Source organism: Galeopterus variegatus, unplaced genomic scaffold (genome assembly GCF_000696425.1).
Source record: "Galeopterus variegatus unplaced genomic scaffold, G_variegatus-3.0.2 Scaffold12, whole genome shotgun sequence".
NCBI classification, from domain to species: domain Eukaryota; kingdom Metazoa; phylum Chordata; class Mammalia; order Dermoptera; family Cynocephalidae; genus Galeopterus; species Galeopterus variegatus.
The window spans coordinates 1602861-1623733 of record NW_007726123.1 but is presented as its reverse complement, the minus strand read 5'-3'; the positions used below and the strand labels follow the sequence as shown (position 1 = coordinate 1623733).

Below are 20873 nucleotides of genomic sequence, written 5' to 3'. Positions count from 1 at the left end.
AAAAAAAAAAAAAAAAAAAAAAAAAAAAAAAAAAAAAGAATAGTTCATGTTCCCAACAGCCAAAAAGGTAAACCTCAAAATACATGACCATCATGTAGAATCTTGTGAAGGGTACTGCCTTGGTAGTGCAGATAAATTAGCTAAAGGATACTCTGGACCCACAGTAGTATTTTAACAAGCCCTGAGTCCAAGTAACTTATCTGCACTCCAGAACAAAATTCAATGCTAGTTAAGGAATACAACTTCATCTACAATCAATATAAAGAGCAGAAAATTCTGTCATACAATTAAAATTTTGTATGTATGCAAAAGAAAAACACAAAACAAGAAAATATAACCCATAACCAGAAGAAAAATAAACCAATAGACACAGATTTTAAAATGTTGGATATAATGGAACTAGCAGACCTATTTTCCACATGTTCAAGAAGACAGGACAAAGATAAAAGCGTAATGAGAAGGGCTGCCCAGTTAGCTCAGTTGGTTAGTTTGGTGTTATGACACCAAAGTCAAGGGTTCAGATCCCACACTAGCCAGCCGCCAAAAAAAAAGCATAATGAGGAAAATGATGGAAGATATAAAAAAGACCCATACAGTATCAGAAATGAAAAACACACGTAATGAAATTAACAGTAGATTGACACTAAAAAGAAAAGATCTGCAAATTAATGACAAAGCAATACAAATTATCCAAAATAAAGCACAGAGACTGGAAAAACAAACGAAGCCTCAGTAAGCTGTGAGATAATAACAAGCAGTCTTGCGTTACACTGGAATCCCAAAAAGGGAAGACAAAACAAAGATCTGAAGAATTAGTTGCTGAAATTTTTCCAAATTTGTTGAAAACCTTAAAATCACAGATCCCAGATACCCAACAAAACCCAAGCAGAATAAACACATTTTTTTTCCTTTTTGTCTTTTTTACTGACCGGTACGGGATCACAACGCTCAGTGTCGCGCCCATACCGGGGACCAGCAACAGGATCGCAACCCTCAGTGTTGCACCTGCGCCGCGCTCAGCCAGTGAGCGGGAACCGGTCACCACATGGGATCCGAACCTTCGGTGGGAGTGCCGCCGCGCTCCCAAGCGGCGCACTCTCCAGTGCGCCACCGGGCCGGCCCAGAATAAACACATTTTTAAGAGCAATGTCACAGCACATCATAATCATATTGATGAAAAACAGTGATAACAAGAAAATCTTCAAAGCAGCAACAAGAAAATGATTCATTATATATGGAGGAACAAAGATACAAATGACAGCAGGCTTTTTCATCAGAAACTATGTAAACCAGAACACAATGGAGAAACATATTTAGAGTACTAAGAGAAAAATAACAATCTGTGAATCTATAATTCTTAACACAGAAAATATCCTTCAAAACTGAGGATAAATAAAAATGTTTTAAACAAACAAAGGGTGGGAGAATTCACTGCCATCATACCTGTACTACAAGAAATATTAAAGAAAGTGATTCAAGCAGCCCTGATAACCTACAAGATGAAAAAATGATCCTCCTGTCAACCAACAACCATGTGAGTGACCCATTTTAAAAATGGACCCTCCAGTCGCAGCAAGCCCTCAGAAAACTGCAGCCTCAGCTAAAATTATTCACTGCAATCTAATGAGAGATCCTATGCCAGAACCATCCAGCTAAACCACTTTCAAATTCCTGATTTCTAATAACAAACGTTTGTTGTTTGGGGCTGCTAAAATTTGGGGTGATTTGTTATACAACAATAGTTAACTACTAAAAACACTACTAACATAATTGACAATTATAGAACATTACATCCATTCTATTCTTCATAAAATATGTCTCAATAAATTTAAGGAAACTGACATTACACAAAGTATGTTCTCAGAACACAATGGGATTAAACCGGAAATCAATAACAGATATATAAAAAATTTCCCCAAAATCTGGATATTAAGAAACACACCTCCAAATAACACACAGACCAAAGAAGAAATAAAACAACACTGAAACGCTTTTTTATACCTATCATTTTTGCAAAGGCCAAAAATTTGATGATATACTCTGCTGGCCAGGTAGTAAAACAATGGATACTCTCATTCTACTGATGAAGGAAGTGTAAATTAACATACTATATATGAAGACAATTTGGTAAAAATCTATCAAAAGTATAAATGTACATCCATTTGGCCCAATAACTCAAGGGCAATTAGAGTCAGGATCTCCTAATTTCTAATCTTTTTTACCATACCTATGAAGATATTTTCTCAAACAGTCCAAGAAAAAAATTTCATATTATTTCCAGGTGAAAGAGACAAGCTTGAAGATGTAGTCTAGCCAAGATAATAAAATTTTGTAACTTCATAATTTTCTACGTTTCAAAGAAACAGACAGAATATCAAAATCGGGGCTGATTCAAAAACTCCAGGCTGGGGCTGGCTCGTTAGCCCACTTAGTTAGAGCAAGGTACTGATAACTCCAAGGTCAAGGGTTTGGATCCCTGAACCAGACAGCTGCCAAAAAAAAGAAAAAAGAAAAAGTCCAGGCTACATGGTTCTTCTATTTAAATGACAATATCTAACGAAAATGAGAAATTATCTTGGTTTAAGAATGTATTATGTATATAGTATTTTAATACCAGCATTAAGGCTGAATTTCTGAATTGCTCTAACTTCTTCCTAATCTCAATACATAATCCCTTAATGCTGTCTCTAACGTCTTTTAGTCTTTTAAGAAAAAAACTTTGTGTTTTGTGGGGGGTTTTTTTGGGGGGGGGGGTTTGGTGGCTGGCTGGTACAGGGGACAAAAAACTTCTTTACCTTGAGGTTTTATAACTATATTAGCTTGAATTCATTTTAGATTAGAATTAAGGTGATAAAATACATATCAGTACTTTATGTTCTATTTCTTAAAGTGGATAGCGGTACATGAACGTCCATTTTACTGAAATTCTTTAAACTGTACATATACATTTTATAAACTCCTTCCTATGTATATAAATCTGGGTACACTAACTCATAATCTGAGTTAAAACCCTATTCAATATTACTCCTAATAACCCTAAGCAAAGCACCACTTCCTACTTTCTCAATGAGAAATGTCCTTTAAATATAAAACACATCAAAGTTAAAAGTAAAAGGATAAAAAGAGATATACTATGCAAATTCTATCTAACTTAAGCATGTCTGACTAACTGTACAAATAACAAGCTAAAAGTGAGTAATTTAAAAATTAAAAAACTTGACATTACATGTTATCAGGAAAATTTACCCATGAAAGCAGATGAGGGTAGACTTCTAACACGTGTGGGCCCCTTCCCTAAACGGAGACAGTCCTCTCCCAAAAATAACGTAAAAAGCAATAGATTTTTCTGGAAGCACATCTACAGAAGAAAGGCTAGTTAGGTTCCTGCCCAAAGTAAAATATAGCTATAATATAGCATAGAATATTGTATTACAAATAAGTGCGTGATTAAAGGAATTAAGCATCTCATTTGAAAGCATACTTGTTCTCTGAAAGAGAAGACAGGCAATACCACTTTTTCTTCAATCTGCTGTAATCAAAGTACTACTTAACTCTAAAGGAAAAAAACACTATAATGATACTCTTATTTACTCCCAAAATATACTTTATTAATATAAGTGTAGTAAGTAATACCTGTATCAAAAACAAGATCTTTAAAGCAAAAGTAACAAGGCCCTTGGGACCTGCACTTCAGCCAAGACAGTAATAGGCACTAGATTAACCCCTTCATGTAAAACAACCAAATACTCAAATAAAATATATGAATCAATGGTTTTCAACACACTAGACATCAGACAATGATGGACAATAACCTCTGACAGACAGGAAGCAAACGAAGTAAGCCCTACAAGTGAAATAGCTTACTTCCTTGAGAGAGTTTCCAGGCCATGACACACCAAAGGAGTATGAGAATGAGGCCAGGAACTCCCTGAGCTGAGGAGAGAGAACTCAGAGTCTAGGAAAAGCAATGCAGCTTCATTTCATAGGACAAAGTAACAAAGAGAAAAGAATCCCACAGAGAAATGATCCCCGATATCTACACAGTGACCCCTAAGTATTAGAGTACTTACCAGACTACTGATCAGCCCGTAAGTATAGGAAAACTACCCAAGGCCAGAGATAAAAATATCTGAAAGGATTAGAAAACAGTACAATCTCACATATAGTATTGAGAATGGTATCTGTCCCCATCATCTAGACTGGAAAAACTCATAATTCATGAGGCATTAGGCAGACAGCTCAGGAGGGTCTTCCTTCAGTAGTGGAGAATAATTAGCCCCAAACTGAGCAATTCTTCAGACCCACTAAACAAATCATAGAAGTAGGACCTAAAAGGATCGAACTATTTCCAAGGGAATAACAATACACCAAAACAAAGTTCAAAAGTACTCATAAAAAGACAAAATATCAAACACCAACATGGTAAAATTCACAATATCATTCATCTAATGTCTGGAATACAAAGAAAGGGGAAAACACAACTATAATGAAGAGAATAATAAATCAATTGAAACTTGTCCAAACATAACACACTAGAATTATTAGACAAGAACATTAGAAGTAATTGTAATAGTACTCCATAATTTAAAAGTTAAGTAGAAATATGGAAGATATTTTAAAAAGACCCAAGACTTCTAGGATTATACACAATGTCCAGGGCTGGCCAGTTGGTTCACTTGGTTAGAGTATGGTGCTGATAACATCAAGGTCAAGAGTTCAGATCCCCATACTGGTCAGCCACACAAAAAAAGAAAAATTACAATGTCTAAGATTAAAAATACATTGGATAGGATAAATAGCAGATTAGACAGGGCTGAAAAAGATTAGTGAGCCTGAAGATACAGCAATAGAAACTAACAAAAATAGGGCTGGCTGGTTAGCCCAGTTGGTCAGAGTGCAGCCTTATAACACCAAGGTCAAAGGTTCTGTTCCCTATACCAGCCAGCTGCCAAAAGAAAAGAAACTAACAAAAATAAAATACAAAGAAGAAAAAACAGACTCGAAAAAATGAAAATAGCATCACCGAGCTATGCTTCAAGCAACCTAATATATACATGTAACTGGAGTCCCCAAAAGTGGAGAAGGGTAGAAATAATGCTCAAATTTGCTAAAAATTATAAACCCACAAATTCTTGAAGCTCAACAAACCCAAAGGAAGATGGGGGGGGGGCGGGGGAGGAAAGCTACACTAAGGCACATCATAACCAAATTGCTCAGAACAGGGGTAAAGAGAAAATCTGAAAAGCAACCACAGAAAAAGACACATTAAGTACAGAGAAGCAAAGGTAAGGATGACAGCAGATTTCTCTTTGGAAACAATGTAAACATGCAGATATGGGCACAACTTTTTTGAAGTACTAAAAGAGAAAACTGTCCACCAAGAATCCTATATCCAGACAAATTATCTTTCAAAATCAAAGGCAAAAAAGCAAAATAAGAAAATACTCAGACATATAAAAAAATTGAAAGAATATATCACTAGCAAACCTGCATTACAAGAAATGTTGAAGGAAGTCCTTCAAGCAAAAGAAAAATTATACCAAGAAGAAATAGAAACTTACAGAAAGGAACAAAGAACACTGCAAATGGTAACTAGATGGGTAAGTTTGTTTTTAGTTTTTTTTAAATATTTAAATCTCTTTTAAAAATTATTAACTGTGTAAATAAAATAACAATACATTTGGAGGTTTGTAATATATGTAAAAGTAAAATATATGAGAACAATAGGATTAGGCTTGGAGGGAAAAAACAGAAGCAAACTATAAGGTTCCTGTACTACACATGAAGTAGTATACTATAAATAAAAGTGGATTTTGATAAGTTAAAGATATATACTATAAACCATAAAGCAACCAGTACAATAACAAAAGAGTTACAGCTCATAAACAAACAAAGGAGATAAGATGGAGACATAAAAAATACTCAATCCAAAAGAAGGCATAAAAGAAGAAAAAGGAAAACAAAGAACAGATGGGATAAATAGAAAACAAAATGACAGACTTTAACTATATCAATAATCAGTTTAAATGTAGGTGGTCTAAGTACCACTGTCAGAGATTTTCAGATTGGATAAAAAAGCGAGGCCCAACAAGACCAACTGCCTGCAAGAAACAGGTTTTACAGAAAAGACAGATAGTTTAAAAGAAAAAATATTTTTAAAAAACACAAAGAAAGAAGATTTTTAAAAAAATACACAACAAACTGGCAATAATTAAAAGAAACACGAGTGACTATATTAATACCAAAGTAGACTTCAGAACAAGGAACATTACCAGGAATACAGAGAGACAGCATATAATGATAAAAGAGTCAATTCACCAAGAAGACATAACAATCCTAAACATGCACCTGACAGCAGGGCTTCAAAATATAAGAAGCAAAAACTGACAACTGCCAGAAGAGATAAATACACAATTGTATTTGAAAACTGCAACATTCCTCTCTCAGTGATCAATAGAACAAGTAGACTGAATATCCATAAGAATGTAGACCTGAACAATAATATCGACCAACTTGACGAAATTCACATTTAAAAAACACTACACCCCACAAAGGAATAATACACTTTTTTCAAGTCCATATGGAATATTCACCAAGACAGACCATATTCTGAGCTATGAAAGAAACCTTAATAATTTTAAATGAATTGACAATATATAAGTATGCTCTCTGATGCTAACAGAATTAAACTAGAAATTACTAGTAGACATAATTTGGAAAATCCCCAAAACTTCTAAATAATCCATAGGCCAAAGAGGAAATCATAGAAAACAGAAAAAAGAAAGAATATATTTTGAGTTGAATAGAAGTGAAAACATGTCAAAAACGTGGGATGCCTCTAAAACTGTACTGAGAGGGAAATTTATAGCATTAAAGCTCATTAGAAAAGTAGAACTACCACCAATCAACCATCTAAGCTGCCACCTTAAGAAACCAGAAAGAGATGAGAAAATTAAGACCAAGACAAAAAGAAGGAAGAAAAGAATAAAGAATAGACATCAATAAAATTAGGAACAGGGAGGGGGAAAAAAAAAACAGAAAAATCAATAAAATCAAAGGCTGGTTCCTTGAAAAAACAACAAAAGTAATGAAGAAATGAAAAAAAAAATACCATTATATACCCTACAGACACTGCAAGAATAAGGAAATATTACAAACAACATTTTGTAAATGTTAAATTCAATAACTTAGATGAAATGGACAAATCCAATGAGAAATTCAAACTGCCAAAGATCACATGAGGGGGGAAAAAAGCAAACTGAATAAATACCATACACTAAAGAAATTTAATTTCTTAAAAACCTTCCAACAATAAATATTTCAAACCTATATTGCTTCACTGACAAACTGTATCAAATATTTAAGGGAAAAAAAGTCATATTTTACACAAACTCTTAAATGATATAGAAGAGGAGGGAGCCCTTCCAAATTCATTTATAAACCAGCCTTATCCTGATACAAAAATCAGACAAAGACATTACAAAAGAATGTAATGTATTATATCACAAAAGAATGTAATGTACTACTACCATAGAAGTCTCCCTTATCAGAGATTTCACTTTCTAAAGTTTCAGATACTCACCATGGTCAACCATAGTTTGAAAATATTAAATGAAAAGTTCCGGATATGAACAATTCACAAGTTTTAAATTGCACACTGTTCTGAATAGCATAATGAAACTTCACACAGTCCAGCTCCATCCCACCCAGGATGTGAATCTTCCCTTTGTCCACTGTATCCACACCATTATGTACTACCAGCCCATTAGTTACTTAGTAGCTCTCTTGGTTATCAGATCAAAAAAATACAGTACACACAGGGTACTAATCATGGTTTCAGGCGTCCACTGGAGGTCTTAGAATGTATCCCCTATGGATAAGTAGGGACTACTATACAGTCCAATATTCCTCTTGAACACAGATATAAAATTCCTTTTATCAAAATACTAGCAACTTAAATCCAGTAATACACAAAAAGCATAATACATGATGATCGAATGGAGTTTATACCCGGAATGCAAGACTGTTTCAGTATTCAAAAATTATTCCATGTAATTCACCATATCAATAAATTAAAAAAGAAAAATCACACTATTATCTTAACAGATTCATAAAAGCATTTGACAAAATCCAATATCCATTCCTGATAAAAACTCTTAGCAAACAAAGAAGACAAAATCCTCAATCTCATAAGGACATCTACAGAAAACCTACAATTAATATCATACTTAATGATAAAAGGCTGAATTCTTTTCCTACAATATCAGGGACAAGACAAGAATGTTCACACTCACCACTTCCACCCAGCATTATACAGGAGGTTCTGGCCAGTATAATCAGCAAAACATAAATAAATAAAAGGAACTAAGATTTGGAAAGAAGTAAAACTATCTTTATTCATACTCAACATGCTCATCTATATAGAAAATCCACTTAAATCTACAAAGAGCCATTAGCTACAGCTAACAGCTGTGTGACTTTGGTTATGTTGCTTTCCTGCAACTATATTTTACTGATGTAGATAATAATATCAATACCTAGGGTTTGCTGAGAATGTTAAATGAGATAAGTGTAAACTGCTGATACATAATAAGCACCCAATAGGGGAATCTACAGATTAACTACTAGAAGAGACTTCAGAAGGTTACTTTATCAATATACAAAAATCAATAGCATTTGAAAATTTTTATAATACAAAATATTAGAAAAATCGGGCCGGCCCGGTGACGCACTGCTACAGTGCGCCATTTGGGAGCACGGCGTCGCTCCGGCCGAGGGTTCGGATCCTACATACAGACTGGCCGCTCACTGGCTGAGCGAGGTGCGGGCGCAACACTGAGGGTTGCGATCCCGTTGCCGGTCCCGGTCCGGTACGGGCGCGACACTGAGGGTTGCGATCCGTTGCCAGTCACGAGAAAAGACAAAAAAAAAAAAAAAAGAAAAATCAATATCAACAAGCAATTAGAGTAATTTTTTACATGATGCCATTTATAGTATAAATAAAAATAATAAGGTATTCAGGAACAAATCTAACAAAAAAATACACAAAATCCTTATGGAGGAAATTATTTTATTGAAAGAAAAAATAACTTAAACTACAACCCTTAGGGATAAGCTGTTTTAATACTACATAGATATTGCTATGGTTTGAAAGTGTTTCCCCTCCAAAATTCATGTTGAAACTGAATCCTCATTTGGTGATATTAAGATGTAGGGGTCCACAGGATGTAGATATTGTACAAATGTTTCTAAATCCCTTCACTTCATTTCTATGTTTTTTTTTAATTAAAGGTAGTTGGGTCCCAGGTGGGAAGCCCCCCACAATAAAGTCTGTCAGTATTTGGATTTTAAAAAAAAAGATGTGGGGTCTTTGGGAAAATGATTAAATCATGAGGCTTCTGCCCTCGGGAAGAGATTAGTGCCTTATAAAAAGGCTGGAGGAAACTAGCTTGGGTCCCTTTAACTCTTTCACTCTTCCACCAGGTGAAAACACAGCATTTGTCCTTTTTGCCCCTTCTACCATGTGAAGATACAGTAAGAAGTCCTGCCCAACGCTGCCTCAAGACTCTGCTCTCCACATTCCAGTGTAGCACTTCTTGGTTGCCCAAGGCTCAAGTTGGCCCAGGTATGATTTGGGACACACTCAGGAAGGCCCAAGAGATAAACCTCGGTAGTTTCCACATGGTGCTAATTCTGCACGTATACAGAGTACACAAGCTATGGAGGCATGGCTTCCTCCTCCATGGCTTCATCCTTATATTTCAAAGGATGCCCCAGGACTGTGCAGAGAACTGCCTCTGGGGCAAAACTGCTGCAGAGAGCCCCCACAAAGAGCTCTAATGGAATTATGGGGCCTAGTGGAGGGGGGCGGGGCTTCCTCCAGGACCCCAGTATAGGGACAGGACTTCCTCCAGGACCCCAGAACTGTAGAACCACCAACATGCAACTCCAGCATGGGAGAGGCACAGTTACCTTACTCCAGCCAGTGAGAAGTGTGGCCAGCCAGGACTGTGCCACTTCCAGCAAAGCAGTGAGGGTGGGGCCACCAGGAGCCTTGAGGACCCAACCTCCACCCCAGTGTGTCCAGAAAGCAGAACAAGAAGTCAAAGAAGACTATTCTCAAGGCTTAAGATTTATTGTTGTTTGCCTTGCTGAGTTTTTGACTTACCTGGGACCTGTCATTCCTTTCTTCTAGCCTATTTCTCCCTTTTGGAATGGAAATGTCTGTGCTGTGCCTGTCCCACCATTATGTCTTGGAAGCACATAACTTGTTTGACTTCACAGGCTCACAGCTGGAGAGTAATTTGGCACAGAATGAAATACACCTTTGAGGATCACGCATATCTGACTTAAATGATATCTAGATGAGACTTTGGACTTAAGACTTTCGAGATGGTGCTCGAACAAGTTAAGACTTTGGGGCTATTGGGATGGAATATTTGATATACAAGAAAGACATGAATTTGGGGGGTGGGGAGGGAAGAAGCAGAATGCTATAGTCTGAATGTGTGTCTCCTCCAAAATTTATGTTGAAACTTAATACCCACTGTGGTGGTATTAAAAGGTGAGGCCTTTTGAAAGTGATTAAATCATAATGGCTCCACTTTGTAAAGGTGCCTCATAAAATAGCTGATGGGAACTAGCTTAGGCCTCTCTTGCCCTTTTTGCCTTTCAGCTATGTGAGAATGCCACAAGAAGGCCTTCACCAGAAACCAAACGTCAGAGCCTTGATCTTGGACTTCCCAGCCTCTAGACTGTAAGGAATAAATTTCTATTCTTTATAAATTACCTAGTCTCAGGTATTTTCTTATAGCAGCACAAACGGACTAAGACAGATGGCAATTTATGTATTCTATTGTAAAGTATTCCATTGCATGATTAAACCACAGTTTACTAATTTCATTTTTTTGCAATTTTTCCCTGTTTCAAACAGTATTACAATGAATATCCTTGTACATGTCTCCTTCTGCAATATAGTCAAATTCAATGTGATTCCAATCAATATCTAACTGGAGTTTTCCACGTAACTTGACAAGCTGACCTTGAAATTCGAATGAAAGAGTTAGGGAGCACGAATAGCCAAAATCCTCTTGAAAAGTAATAATAAGCAAATCCTGCCATATGAAGATTTATTTTAATGTTATAATAATTAAAGTAGTAAGATATTGTTGCAAGAGACAATCAATACAACAGAAAGCTTTGAACACACATATAAGTTGGTATGTGACACAGGTTGCACTATAGATTAATGGAGGAAAAATGTTCAATAAATGGTGCTAGAACAACTGGATCTTCATACTGAAAAAGATAAAATTAGATCTCAATTTCATATTATATGTAAAAATAAATTCCAAATAAAGATGTAAATATGAAGTCTAAATCCTTAAATCTTTTAGAAGAAAACATATAAGTATTTTTAAACAAGTATGAAGATTTCTTTTAAAAAATACAAATAATACCAACTGTAGAGGAAAAACTACATTTTTAATTTAAAGCCTTTTACAACACTATTTTGTATTAAAAAGTGAAAAGACAAGCCACAGACTGGAAGATGAAATTAGGAATCCATATAACCAAGGATCAGTATCTGGAATGCATACAGCATTCTTAAAAGTCAAAAAGATAAAAGAAAAAAAAAATAGAAAACAGCCAAAGAATATGAACCAGCAGTTCACAAAGGAAGAAGACCAAATGGCCCTAAAACATATGAAAAGATGCTTAACTTTACTAATAGGAGAATGCCAATTTTAAAAATATGTTTATGTCCACCAGATTGGCAAAAAATGTGTGTGTGTGTGGTGTAACCAAATTTTGATACATAGAAAACAAGAATTCATTCCTAGTGGTGATATAATTGGGAGTAAACTACATCAACAACTGGAGAACAATTCTTAAGTATCTAGAAATGCTGAAGAGTAGAACACTCTAACACCCCAGCAATTCCCCTCCTAGGAATCTATCCTAAAACTATTCTAATCCATCTATACAAAAATACATGCAAGACTGTTCACTACAGCCCTTTTGGAAGCAATGAAAAATGTATAGCATCTGTTTGTTCCTCTGCAAAGAAATAGATATGTAAACTATGGTTTAGTCATAACATGAAATACTTAATAGTAGTTAGTGAACTAGTCTATATTAACAACTTGGTAAGTGAAAAAGGCAAACTGCAAAAAGATTCATACAAGACAGAATCATTTATGTATAATTTTAAAACTAAAACAATTACTCATATACTGTTTAAATGTGATAAAAGTACAAAAACTTGCATGGATATGGCACAGAAATTTTAGGATAATGGTAAACTCTGGTAAGGGAAAGAGAAAGGAAGGGAGAGGAAGATTGAAAGCAGTTCTAAAGCAAACATGACAAAAGGTTAACATCTACTAATCTGAGTAATGAGTACAAAGGTTTCTGCTATATTATTTTTATACTTTTCTGTACATTCAAATTGTTTCACAGTTGTAAAGTTTTTTTTAAAGAGTTTATGATTAAAAAAAAGATTGGAAAAAATAATTAAGACCTAACAAGACTTCCAAATTGCTCTTTTGTAGTTAAACTTCATCACAATGAAGAGGACTAGAAATTACACTTCCAGATGAAGTAAAATCTTATGTCTACACTATTTCTAGTAAACTAGCAATAAAAAAAATTACAAGGGACACAAATGAAAAAGTCCTTCAGCTCTTCTTCCTTCAAACTCTTAGATCATGAAGAGTGTTGCATTCCTTTCTTTCAACTGGTGACTTAAGAGATGAATACTGCTGCAGAGAAAATTATAGGTTCACAGGGAAGAAAATTTCACAAGAACTTCATGCAAGTATATACATACATAATTTAAGAGACTCTTGTTTGTGCCCTAATTGAAGAGTACTGATGATTAACAGCAGGAACAACAGCCAATACCACAGACATCTCAACTGCTTCAGCTTACACAATTCTGACTGAAAAATTAGAGTGGAGCAAATTTTCTGCTCAGTGGGTGCCAAAACTGTTGCCAGGTCAGCTGTAGAAAAGAGCAGAGCTTTTCACTGGAAATTTTAAACAAGTGGGATCAAAACCGCACCACACTCTCCCAAGTGAGCCAACCAGCCATCCCTATATAGGGATCCAAACTCATGGCCTTGGTGTTATCAGCACCACACTCTCCCAAGTGAGCCACAGGCCGGCCCCTAAGAGATTCGTTCTAACATCCTCTCTACAAAACCACAAAATATGGTACAATTAACCAATTTGCTAAAATCTCAATATGTAAGAAGAGGATATAAATAAAAGAGTAGACTAGGCACAGGTCTTCATCACCAAACCTTTACTGTTATTTGTAGGGGTACAAGCTAGGGATAAAAAAGAAATTTGAAGTCAGAAAGTGAAATCCTGCATTATGTTTTCACACCTTTCTTATGCTACTGGAGTTTTGCCCCTAGAGATGAGTTTCATTCACAGTGAGAGTAAAACTCACACTGAACTTTGCAGGACAAGGTACAATATGAATCTTCAAGAACAGGAATGTACACAGTGAGCTAAAAAATATAATGGAGAGGGCTGAGCCCATGGCGCACTCCGGAGAGTGCGGCACTGGGGGCGCAGCAGCGCTCCTGCCGCGGGTTCGGATCCTATATAGGGATGGCCGGTGCACTCACTGGCTGAGCACGGTGCGGCCAGTCTCAAAAAAAAGGACAAATAATAATAATAATAATAATAATAATAATAATAATGGAGAGGATCCCACAGAGCAACAAAGACAATAAGCTTGGCAATGTAGGTAGAGGCCATGTTGAAGAAAACTTTGACAACCAGCTAACGGCTCTAGACTTTAGTCTATAAACAGTGGGAATCTATTTAAGCAAAAGAGTGACATATGTAAAGCAGAATTTTATGAGTGAAAGTTAGACAGAACGGTGAAATTATTACAGGCAGGAAAACAGTATATCATCACAGAATAGATTATGATGAGATAAAGGGTTGAACTAAGGTGACAGCAGAGAATGAAAAGAAAAAATCTGACACAAAACAAAAGAACAGGTCTTGGTACTAAACATGAGCAGAGAGAAAGAGAAGAATCAAGAATGATACCGTATTAGTCCATTTCTGCTGCTTATAACAAAATACCTAAAACTGCATAATGTATAAGAAAACTAAATGTATTGCTTACAGTTTCAGAAACTGGGAAGTCCAAATTCCAGGGAACACATCTGGTGAAGGCCTTGGTGGTGACAATAATGCAAGGGCCTCGCATGGCAGAGTGGCAGAAGCAGAGTGAGCTAACCTCAGTCGATTTCTTTTAAGGTCATCAGAACCACACCCATGACCACCATTAATCTATCAACTTATTATTCAGTGAATGGATCAATCCATTCATTAAACATGGTCCTCACAATCCAATCACCTCTTCAAGACTCCACCTTTCAATTACCATAATAGAATTTCCCACACTCCCAACAGTCACAGTAGGCATCAAGCTTCCTCCCATACTGGAGTATTTTGAAGCAGATATCAGATATCTTATAATTTAATTTGTAAATATTTGCTGGGGGGGTTGTTTTTTTTTGTTTTTTGCAGCTGTCTGGTACTGGGATCTGAACCCTTGACCTTGCTGTTACAACACCAGGCTCTAATCAACTGAGCCAACCAGCACCCTAATTTGTAAATATTTGAATATGTACCTCAGCAAAGAGATATGAACTCTAAAATAAAACATAACTTAAATGTCCATCAGTGGATGAATAGATAAACAAAATGTGGTGTATACATACAATGGAATGTATTCAGCCTTAAAAAGGAATGAATTTCTGATAGCATGCTGCAATATGGATAAACTTTGAATTACCCAAAGAAATCTGCAGTTTTCACTGAGGTCAAGGGTTCGGATCCCTGTACTGATCAGCCGCCCCCCCACCCCCCAAAAAAGAAAAGAAATCAGCAGTTTACAAATGGATAACTCATTTTAAGAAGAGACAAGACGATGTTGAAGATGAAGCCCACAGCGGCAGAACATCTTACATCATTTTGCAAGGAAAAAAATTAATCTTGTTTGTGCCCTAATTGAAGAGTACTGATGATTAACAGCAGGAACAACAGCCAATACCACAGACATCTCAACTGCTTCAGCTTACACAATTCTGACTGAAAAATTAGAGTGGAGCAAATTTTCTGCTCAGTGGGTGCCAAAACTGTTGCCAGGTCAGCTGTAGAAAAGAGCAGAGCTTTTCACTGGAAATTTTAAACAAGTGGGATCAAAACCCTGAAGCATGTTTTTGAAGAACTGTAACGGGAGATGAAACATGGCTTTACCAGTACAATCCTGAAGTCAAAGCACACTCAAAGCCATGGCTACCAAGAGGTGGAAATGGTCCAGTCAAAGCAAAAGCAGACCAGTCAAAAGCAAAGTTCATGGCAACAGTTTTTTGGGATGCTTAAGGCATTTTGCTTGTTGACTTCCTGGCGGACCAAAGAACAATAACACTTGCTTATTAGGAGAGTGTTTTGAGAAAGTTGGCAAAAGCTTTAGCAAAAAACACCTGGGAAAGCTTCCCCTGCGAGTCCTGCTCTACCACAAAACGTTCCTGCTCATTCCTCTCATCAAACGGGGGGCAATTTTGTGAAAGTTTCAATGGGAAATCATTAGATATTCCCCTTATAGTCCTGATTTGGCTCCTTCTGACTTCTTTTTATTACCTGATCTTAAAAAATCTTTAAAAGCCATCCATTTTTCTTTAGCTAATAATGTAAAAAAGACTGCATTGAAATAGTCTCTAGGATTCTCAGTTCTTTATGGATGGACTAAAAGGCTGGCATCATCACTTACAAAAGTGTTTACTGTTGTTTTGGCTTTTTTCCCTGAAAAAGATTTTCAATTTTATTTTGGGGGTGAACCTACCCACCAAAAATTAAACCTGGGCAGTGACATGCCTCTCTCACTGCAAGGATTACCAGTTAGTACCTTGAGAATGTGACGATTATGCATTCATTCCCAAATATGTGTTTGTCCTTAGATGAACCAATAAATTTAATTTATTAATCTGTAAAACTGAGACAGACCCTGGACTTACCACATAAAAACACACAGCCTAAAACAGAACAATGCTTCCAACTAATAGAAAGTGTTTTGAACTTGTCCAAAACCAGCCAAACATGAGCTTATACTGAGAAATAAGGTTTATATTTTTTATTTTATCTTTTAATTCCATTTTTCCACAAACTTTTTGAAGTCCCACCGTATAGCTATTAATATATAGTTTCCACAGGCTTTGTGATCCCATCTCAGAAATGAATCCTCAATTGTTTTCTTCCTATGGTTTGCATATCTGCTAATATCTTATCACACTGATTATATCAATACTACTAAATCAAAAATAACTGAATCCTTCCCAAATTTCTATAATTGTAAATTTTAAAATTAAATACTAATACAGTCATGATGGATCCAAGATTTTTCTCCATCCTCAATCACACAATATCCTACACTCAATAGTCAGACAACTGTGAAAAGGATTAATGCACAGCAGGATTTCTTTTCTTTTATTAAGAACAGAAATACAGAAAAAAATGGGATCTTTCGTCTAAAAGTGACTAAACAATGGAATTTACAAATTTTTATGGCAATTAGAACAACAAACCTCAAAATCAACACATCTTCAATCTTTAGCAACCTAAAAGGATTTTTTTTTTAATATCAAAAACTGAGAAAAGTTAAATATATTCTGTCCATGCCAGGGTAGGCCAGCTTTGCCCACCAGGAACACTGTTATAATTTGTTGATGATTTCCAGTTCTAAAAAGGTTTGAGAGGCAGCCTTTTAGCCTGTACTGCTGGCCAACATCACCTACGCCTCTTGAGGCAGATTAGGTATGTAGCCGTGAAGAATTAATCTATCCAACCCCAAGGAGTTGTAAAAATTTCAGAATGACCACAATACTGTTTATTGTTTAATCTTGTCCTTTATGAAACTGGACATGGCAACTGCTGGCACACACTGGCAATAGCTCTGTGCGTCAGACTGTGATAATAATAGACCGTTAAATACCTATTTAACAACTCATAAAGGTAGCCAGACTAAGAGAAAAATAAGTATCTATGAGATGTCGGTAAAGGCAAATGCCATGAGATTAGGATGTGGACTATCTACAGCCTGGATGTCCTAAGTATGTATAAGTACTTCAAAGAAATTCACTGACATATTTCTGCTCCTACGCTAAAGCATCACAATTAAGAGATAAGACTTGCATCTCATTCACGACAACTTGACAATTACCACCAGGTTCCAAAAGTCAGGGAAGAATCAATATTATTTCCTACTTTCATGTTCTTTGGAGGGATCTCCTAAATGCTAACCTAGTCCAAGAAGTTAAAATGTCTAAATATCTATAAAGGATTGTTCCAATTCCTCTTTGTTTTGATGTCCCTCTTAAATTTAAAAAAGCAAACAAACACCCCACAGTACTGAACAGAAGAACCAATAAGAATGCTATTTAGTGAGGCAGTATAGAGAAGTAGTTGAGCAGTCAGGCTCTGGAGCCAGCATGCCTACTTTACTACCTGTGTGATCATGAGCAAGTTTTTTAACTTTGTGCCCCACTTCCCTCTCCTGTACAATGCGAATAACAACAGTAACAATCTTTGAGTTTTTGAAGATTACATGAAGTAAATTATTTAAAGCAGTTAGAATTTGACCACTTTTAACCAAATAGATGGGTAAAAATCCAAAATTTTAATAACACTCTATTGATGAGGCTACTGGAAAAAAGTCTCAGACACTGATTAATACTAAGTCTTAGGGAGAGCAATTTGGAAACCCCATTTTTGAGAATCTATCTCATTGGTATTCTTGTACAGGTGGGAAAAGACAGGTATACCATGATTTTTTATTTCACACTGAAAGCCCAAATACCCATCAAAAGAAGATTAAATCCAGAATGGCTAGGCCTGCCCATTCTGTGAACACAATTCAGCAGTTTTAAAAAAAAACAGAATGAGGACACTAATTTACTGATATGAAAATACACCTAAGATAAGTGAAAAATGCAAGACGTAGAACAGTATATAGAATGTTACCTTTTGCATAAAAAGAGACTGAAAAACTAGGAAACAGAGTCATCCTTGGTTGGTTTGCACTAAGAGAAACCAGCAACAGTAGGAAGAACTGGGCAGATAGGAGACCCCATGGGAGGAAAACTTCAAACTGTGTGTCTTTTTATTTTCACTTATTTATTTTTGCTTTTTTAGTTATATGAATATTTTACCTATCCAAATGTTAAATTTTAAAAAGTATTTTTAAAGGATCAGGCATACAGTTCAAGATCTCAAATGTTAGCTGTAATTATTATTATTATCAGCAAGTTCAAAATATCGCTTTTCTGAAATCTTTTTCTTACTCCCTCTGCACAGAAGCCTCTTCTCCCTCTTCTAACTTCCAGACTACTAGTTAAAAAATTTATCACTTTCTACTCTAGTGTAAATGGATTAACCAGGTAGGTCAACGACTCATTCATTTTTAATATCAAAGGAGCCCTGTTTGCATATAGCAGGTACAAACATTTTGGAGTAAGAAGAACCTACAAGAACTCCAAAGAAGAAAAAAGTCACCCTTTCTAAAAAGATTATACTCTATCGTTAATTATAAGAACTGAAAATTGAAAAAGTTAAATAACCAGATTTGCTAGTGTTCTTTCAACTACTGCCCAGCCAAACTTTCCTCTTTCACTAAGTTTTTCCTTTTTCCCCAGGACTTTCCCTCACATTGACATCTTGTCCCAAGTCAAGACCCTACAGGTACCAACTTTTTAACCCACCACAGATTATCAAATGTTGCCTTTCGTCATAAGTCCCAACACCTGGTGTTATCGCTCCTGTCAAAAATGCACGTTCCTGTCAAAGTGCATTTGAGTGTCTCCTTTTAGACAGATGTCCACATATTACTCAGTGAATACAGTGCCCTTAACTGGAGAAGATCTAACACTTGATTCCTAATTCACTCAGTGTTTTGTTTGTTCTTCTGATATGGAGAGTATTCCATAACCGACTGCTCAGTAGCCAAATTCTAGATGTCATTCCAGCACACCAAATACTCCACTGACAGCGCAACAGTCACTTTTCATGCAGGCCCCTCCCCTTCCCTTCTCCAATCCCTAGCAGCTCAAGCGCTCCTTCCCTCCTACTGACAGACACGCTAACAGTTCAGAAGCCCTTTTCCCCAAGCGCCCTTCCCTGCAGTTGCAAGACCACCTCCCCAACTCTCATCATCCCGCGACCCAATTCGGTACCCAATACCACCCGCCTCCCAACCAATCCAAATCACATCCTAAGCCTCTTCCTAAGAACCAGGCAGCTTTACAGTCTTTCCCAACAAGTGCACAATTGACAACTCGACACCAGACTCCCCAAGTATCCCTTTCCTCCTCCTCTCTCCCCAACTACCCCACGCACTGGCTCTTTTATCACTATCACTCACCCGCCCTGGCTTCCCCGAAAATTCACAGCTCCGTTCCCTAAACATGCTCTATGCTCTCCGCTCTCCCCTGCTCCCCACCCCTTTCCCACCACTGACAGCTCAGTCACCTCCATCCCCATGTGGCTGCATCCTCCCCCACACCCTTCCCATGACAGGCTCAGGATCGGATCCCAGTCCCCACGCCCCAGACCTCCCCGGACCCCGGGCTGAGTCGCCCGCGATGTCCCCCACCCGAGGTCGCCTCCCAGGGGGGGGAGGGCCCCACTCACCCGCTCTCCCTCATCACGTTGCTGTCCCCGCAGTCACAGGCGCCCCCGGCCTGGCTGCGGAACATGTTGAAGTCGTGCCCGGTGTGATCGCCCTGGTGGAAGCACTCGGCGCACAGTGACATGCAGGGGGAGATGCCACACGTCCGACAGCGGTAGGCCACGAAGTTGGCTGTCCAGACCAGGCCGCAGAGCGCCGCGGGGTCGTAGGCCCGCACCGCCGCGCAGAACTCGTCGTAGCCGCCGCCGCCCGCCAAAAGGCACTTACACCACTCCAGGGCCTCCTCCTCAGCCGCCCCCGGAGTGCCCCCGCTGCCGCCCGCCGCTGCCTCCTCGCCGCCCGCAGCCGCGGCCAGCGGCCGCTCGGCGCTCAACACCCGCTCCAGCAGCGCCTGTAGCTCCTCAGCACCTGCCCGGTTGTCCGGCCGGCTGAGGGCCGCCTTCAGGTGCGCGGCGGTGGCCGCCTTGTCTAGGGCCAGCCCGGGTGCGGGCAGCTCAGGCTGGGGCGGCTGCGGCCCCCCTACGGCCGCCGCGGCCGCCGCCGCCGCCATGATGAGAGCTCAGAATTTGGAGAGTCCAGGACTGGCCGCTCCACCCGGGAGGGTGGGGGAATTGACTGCTGCGATTTCTGGGCCCGCCCAACTCTCGCGATACCCCGGAGCTGCGGCGCCCCTCCGCCTGTGTCCCCGCCCCTGCACACGCCCCCTCGGGCTGCCGTGCCTTCTCCCCGCCCGAGTCGCTGGGGATTCGCCTCTTCCCTTCCCCCCACCTCTTGGCTATCAAATTTCCAAGTTGAGAGCTACTGAAATAAGGGACTTGCCTCAAAGAAAATCTTTTATAAGGGCAACTTTTTCTTTATTTGTCTGGACTACAGGAATTATACACAGCATCTTTCAGATGTATTTTAGGCATCTATTTCAAGTTGCAGATTCCCACGTTTGTCAAAGCCTTGATTAAAACATTTTTACTACTGTTATTGAAGCAGCCTCTTACTTTTTCCCCTGAATCATTCTTATCCTCACACTATTACCAGGTTAATGTTCCAAAGTACATTCTTTAGAAGACTAAAGTACATTCATACCGTCACTCTCCTGTTCAAAATCTTTAGTGGGCACAAAAGCCAAATTCCTTAAATCTTCTCTCAAAACCCACCGTCACCA

General features: G+C 38.0%; 1 protein-coding gene across 1 annotated transcript in view; it reads right to left on the bottom strand.

Annotated features, from left to right (window-relative positions):
- Positions 1 to 20264, bottom strand: part of UBR3 (ubiquitin protein ligase E3 component n-recognin 3 (putative)) — a gene marked incomplete at its 3' end in the record, with an annotated part of 190842 nt that extends 170578 nt beyond the window's left edge. The window contains exon 1 of the mRNA XM_008592392.1: positions 19717 to 20264. Within this exon, the coding sequence (XP_008590614.1) occupies positions 19717 to 20264 (548 nt within the window). The remainder of the gene's footprint in view (positions 1 to 19716) is intronic.
- Between the last annotated feature and the right edge of the window lie 609 nt (positions 20265 to 20873).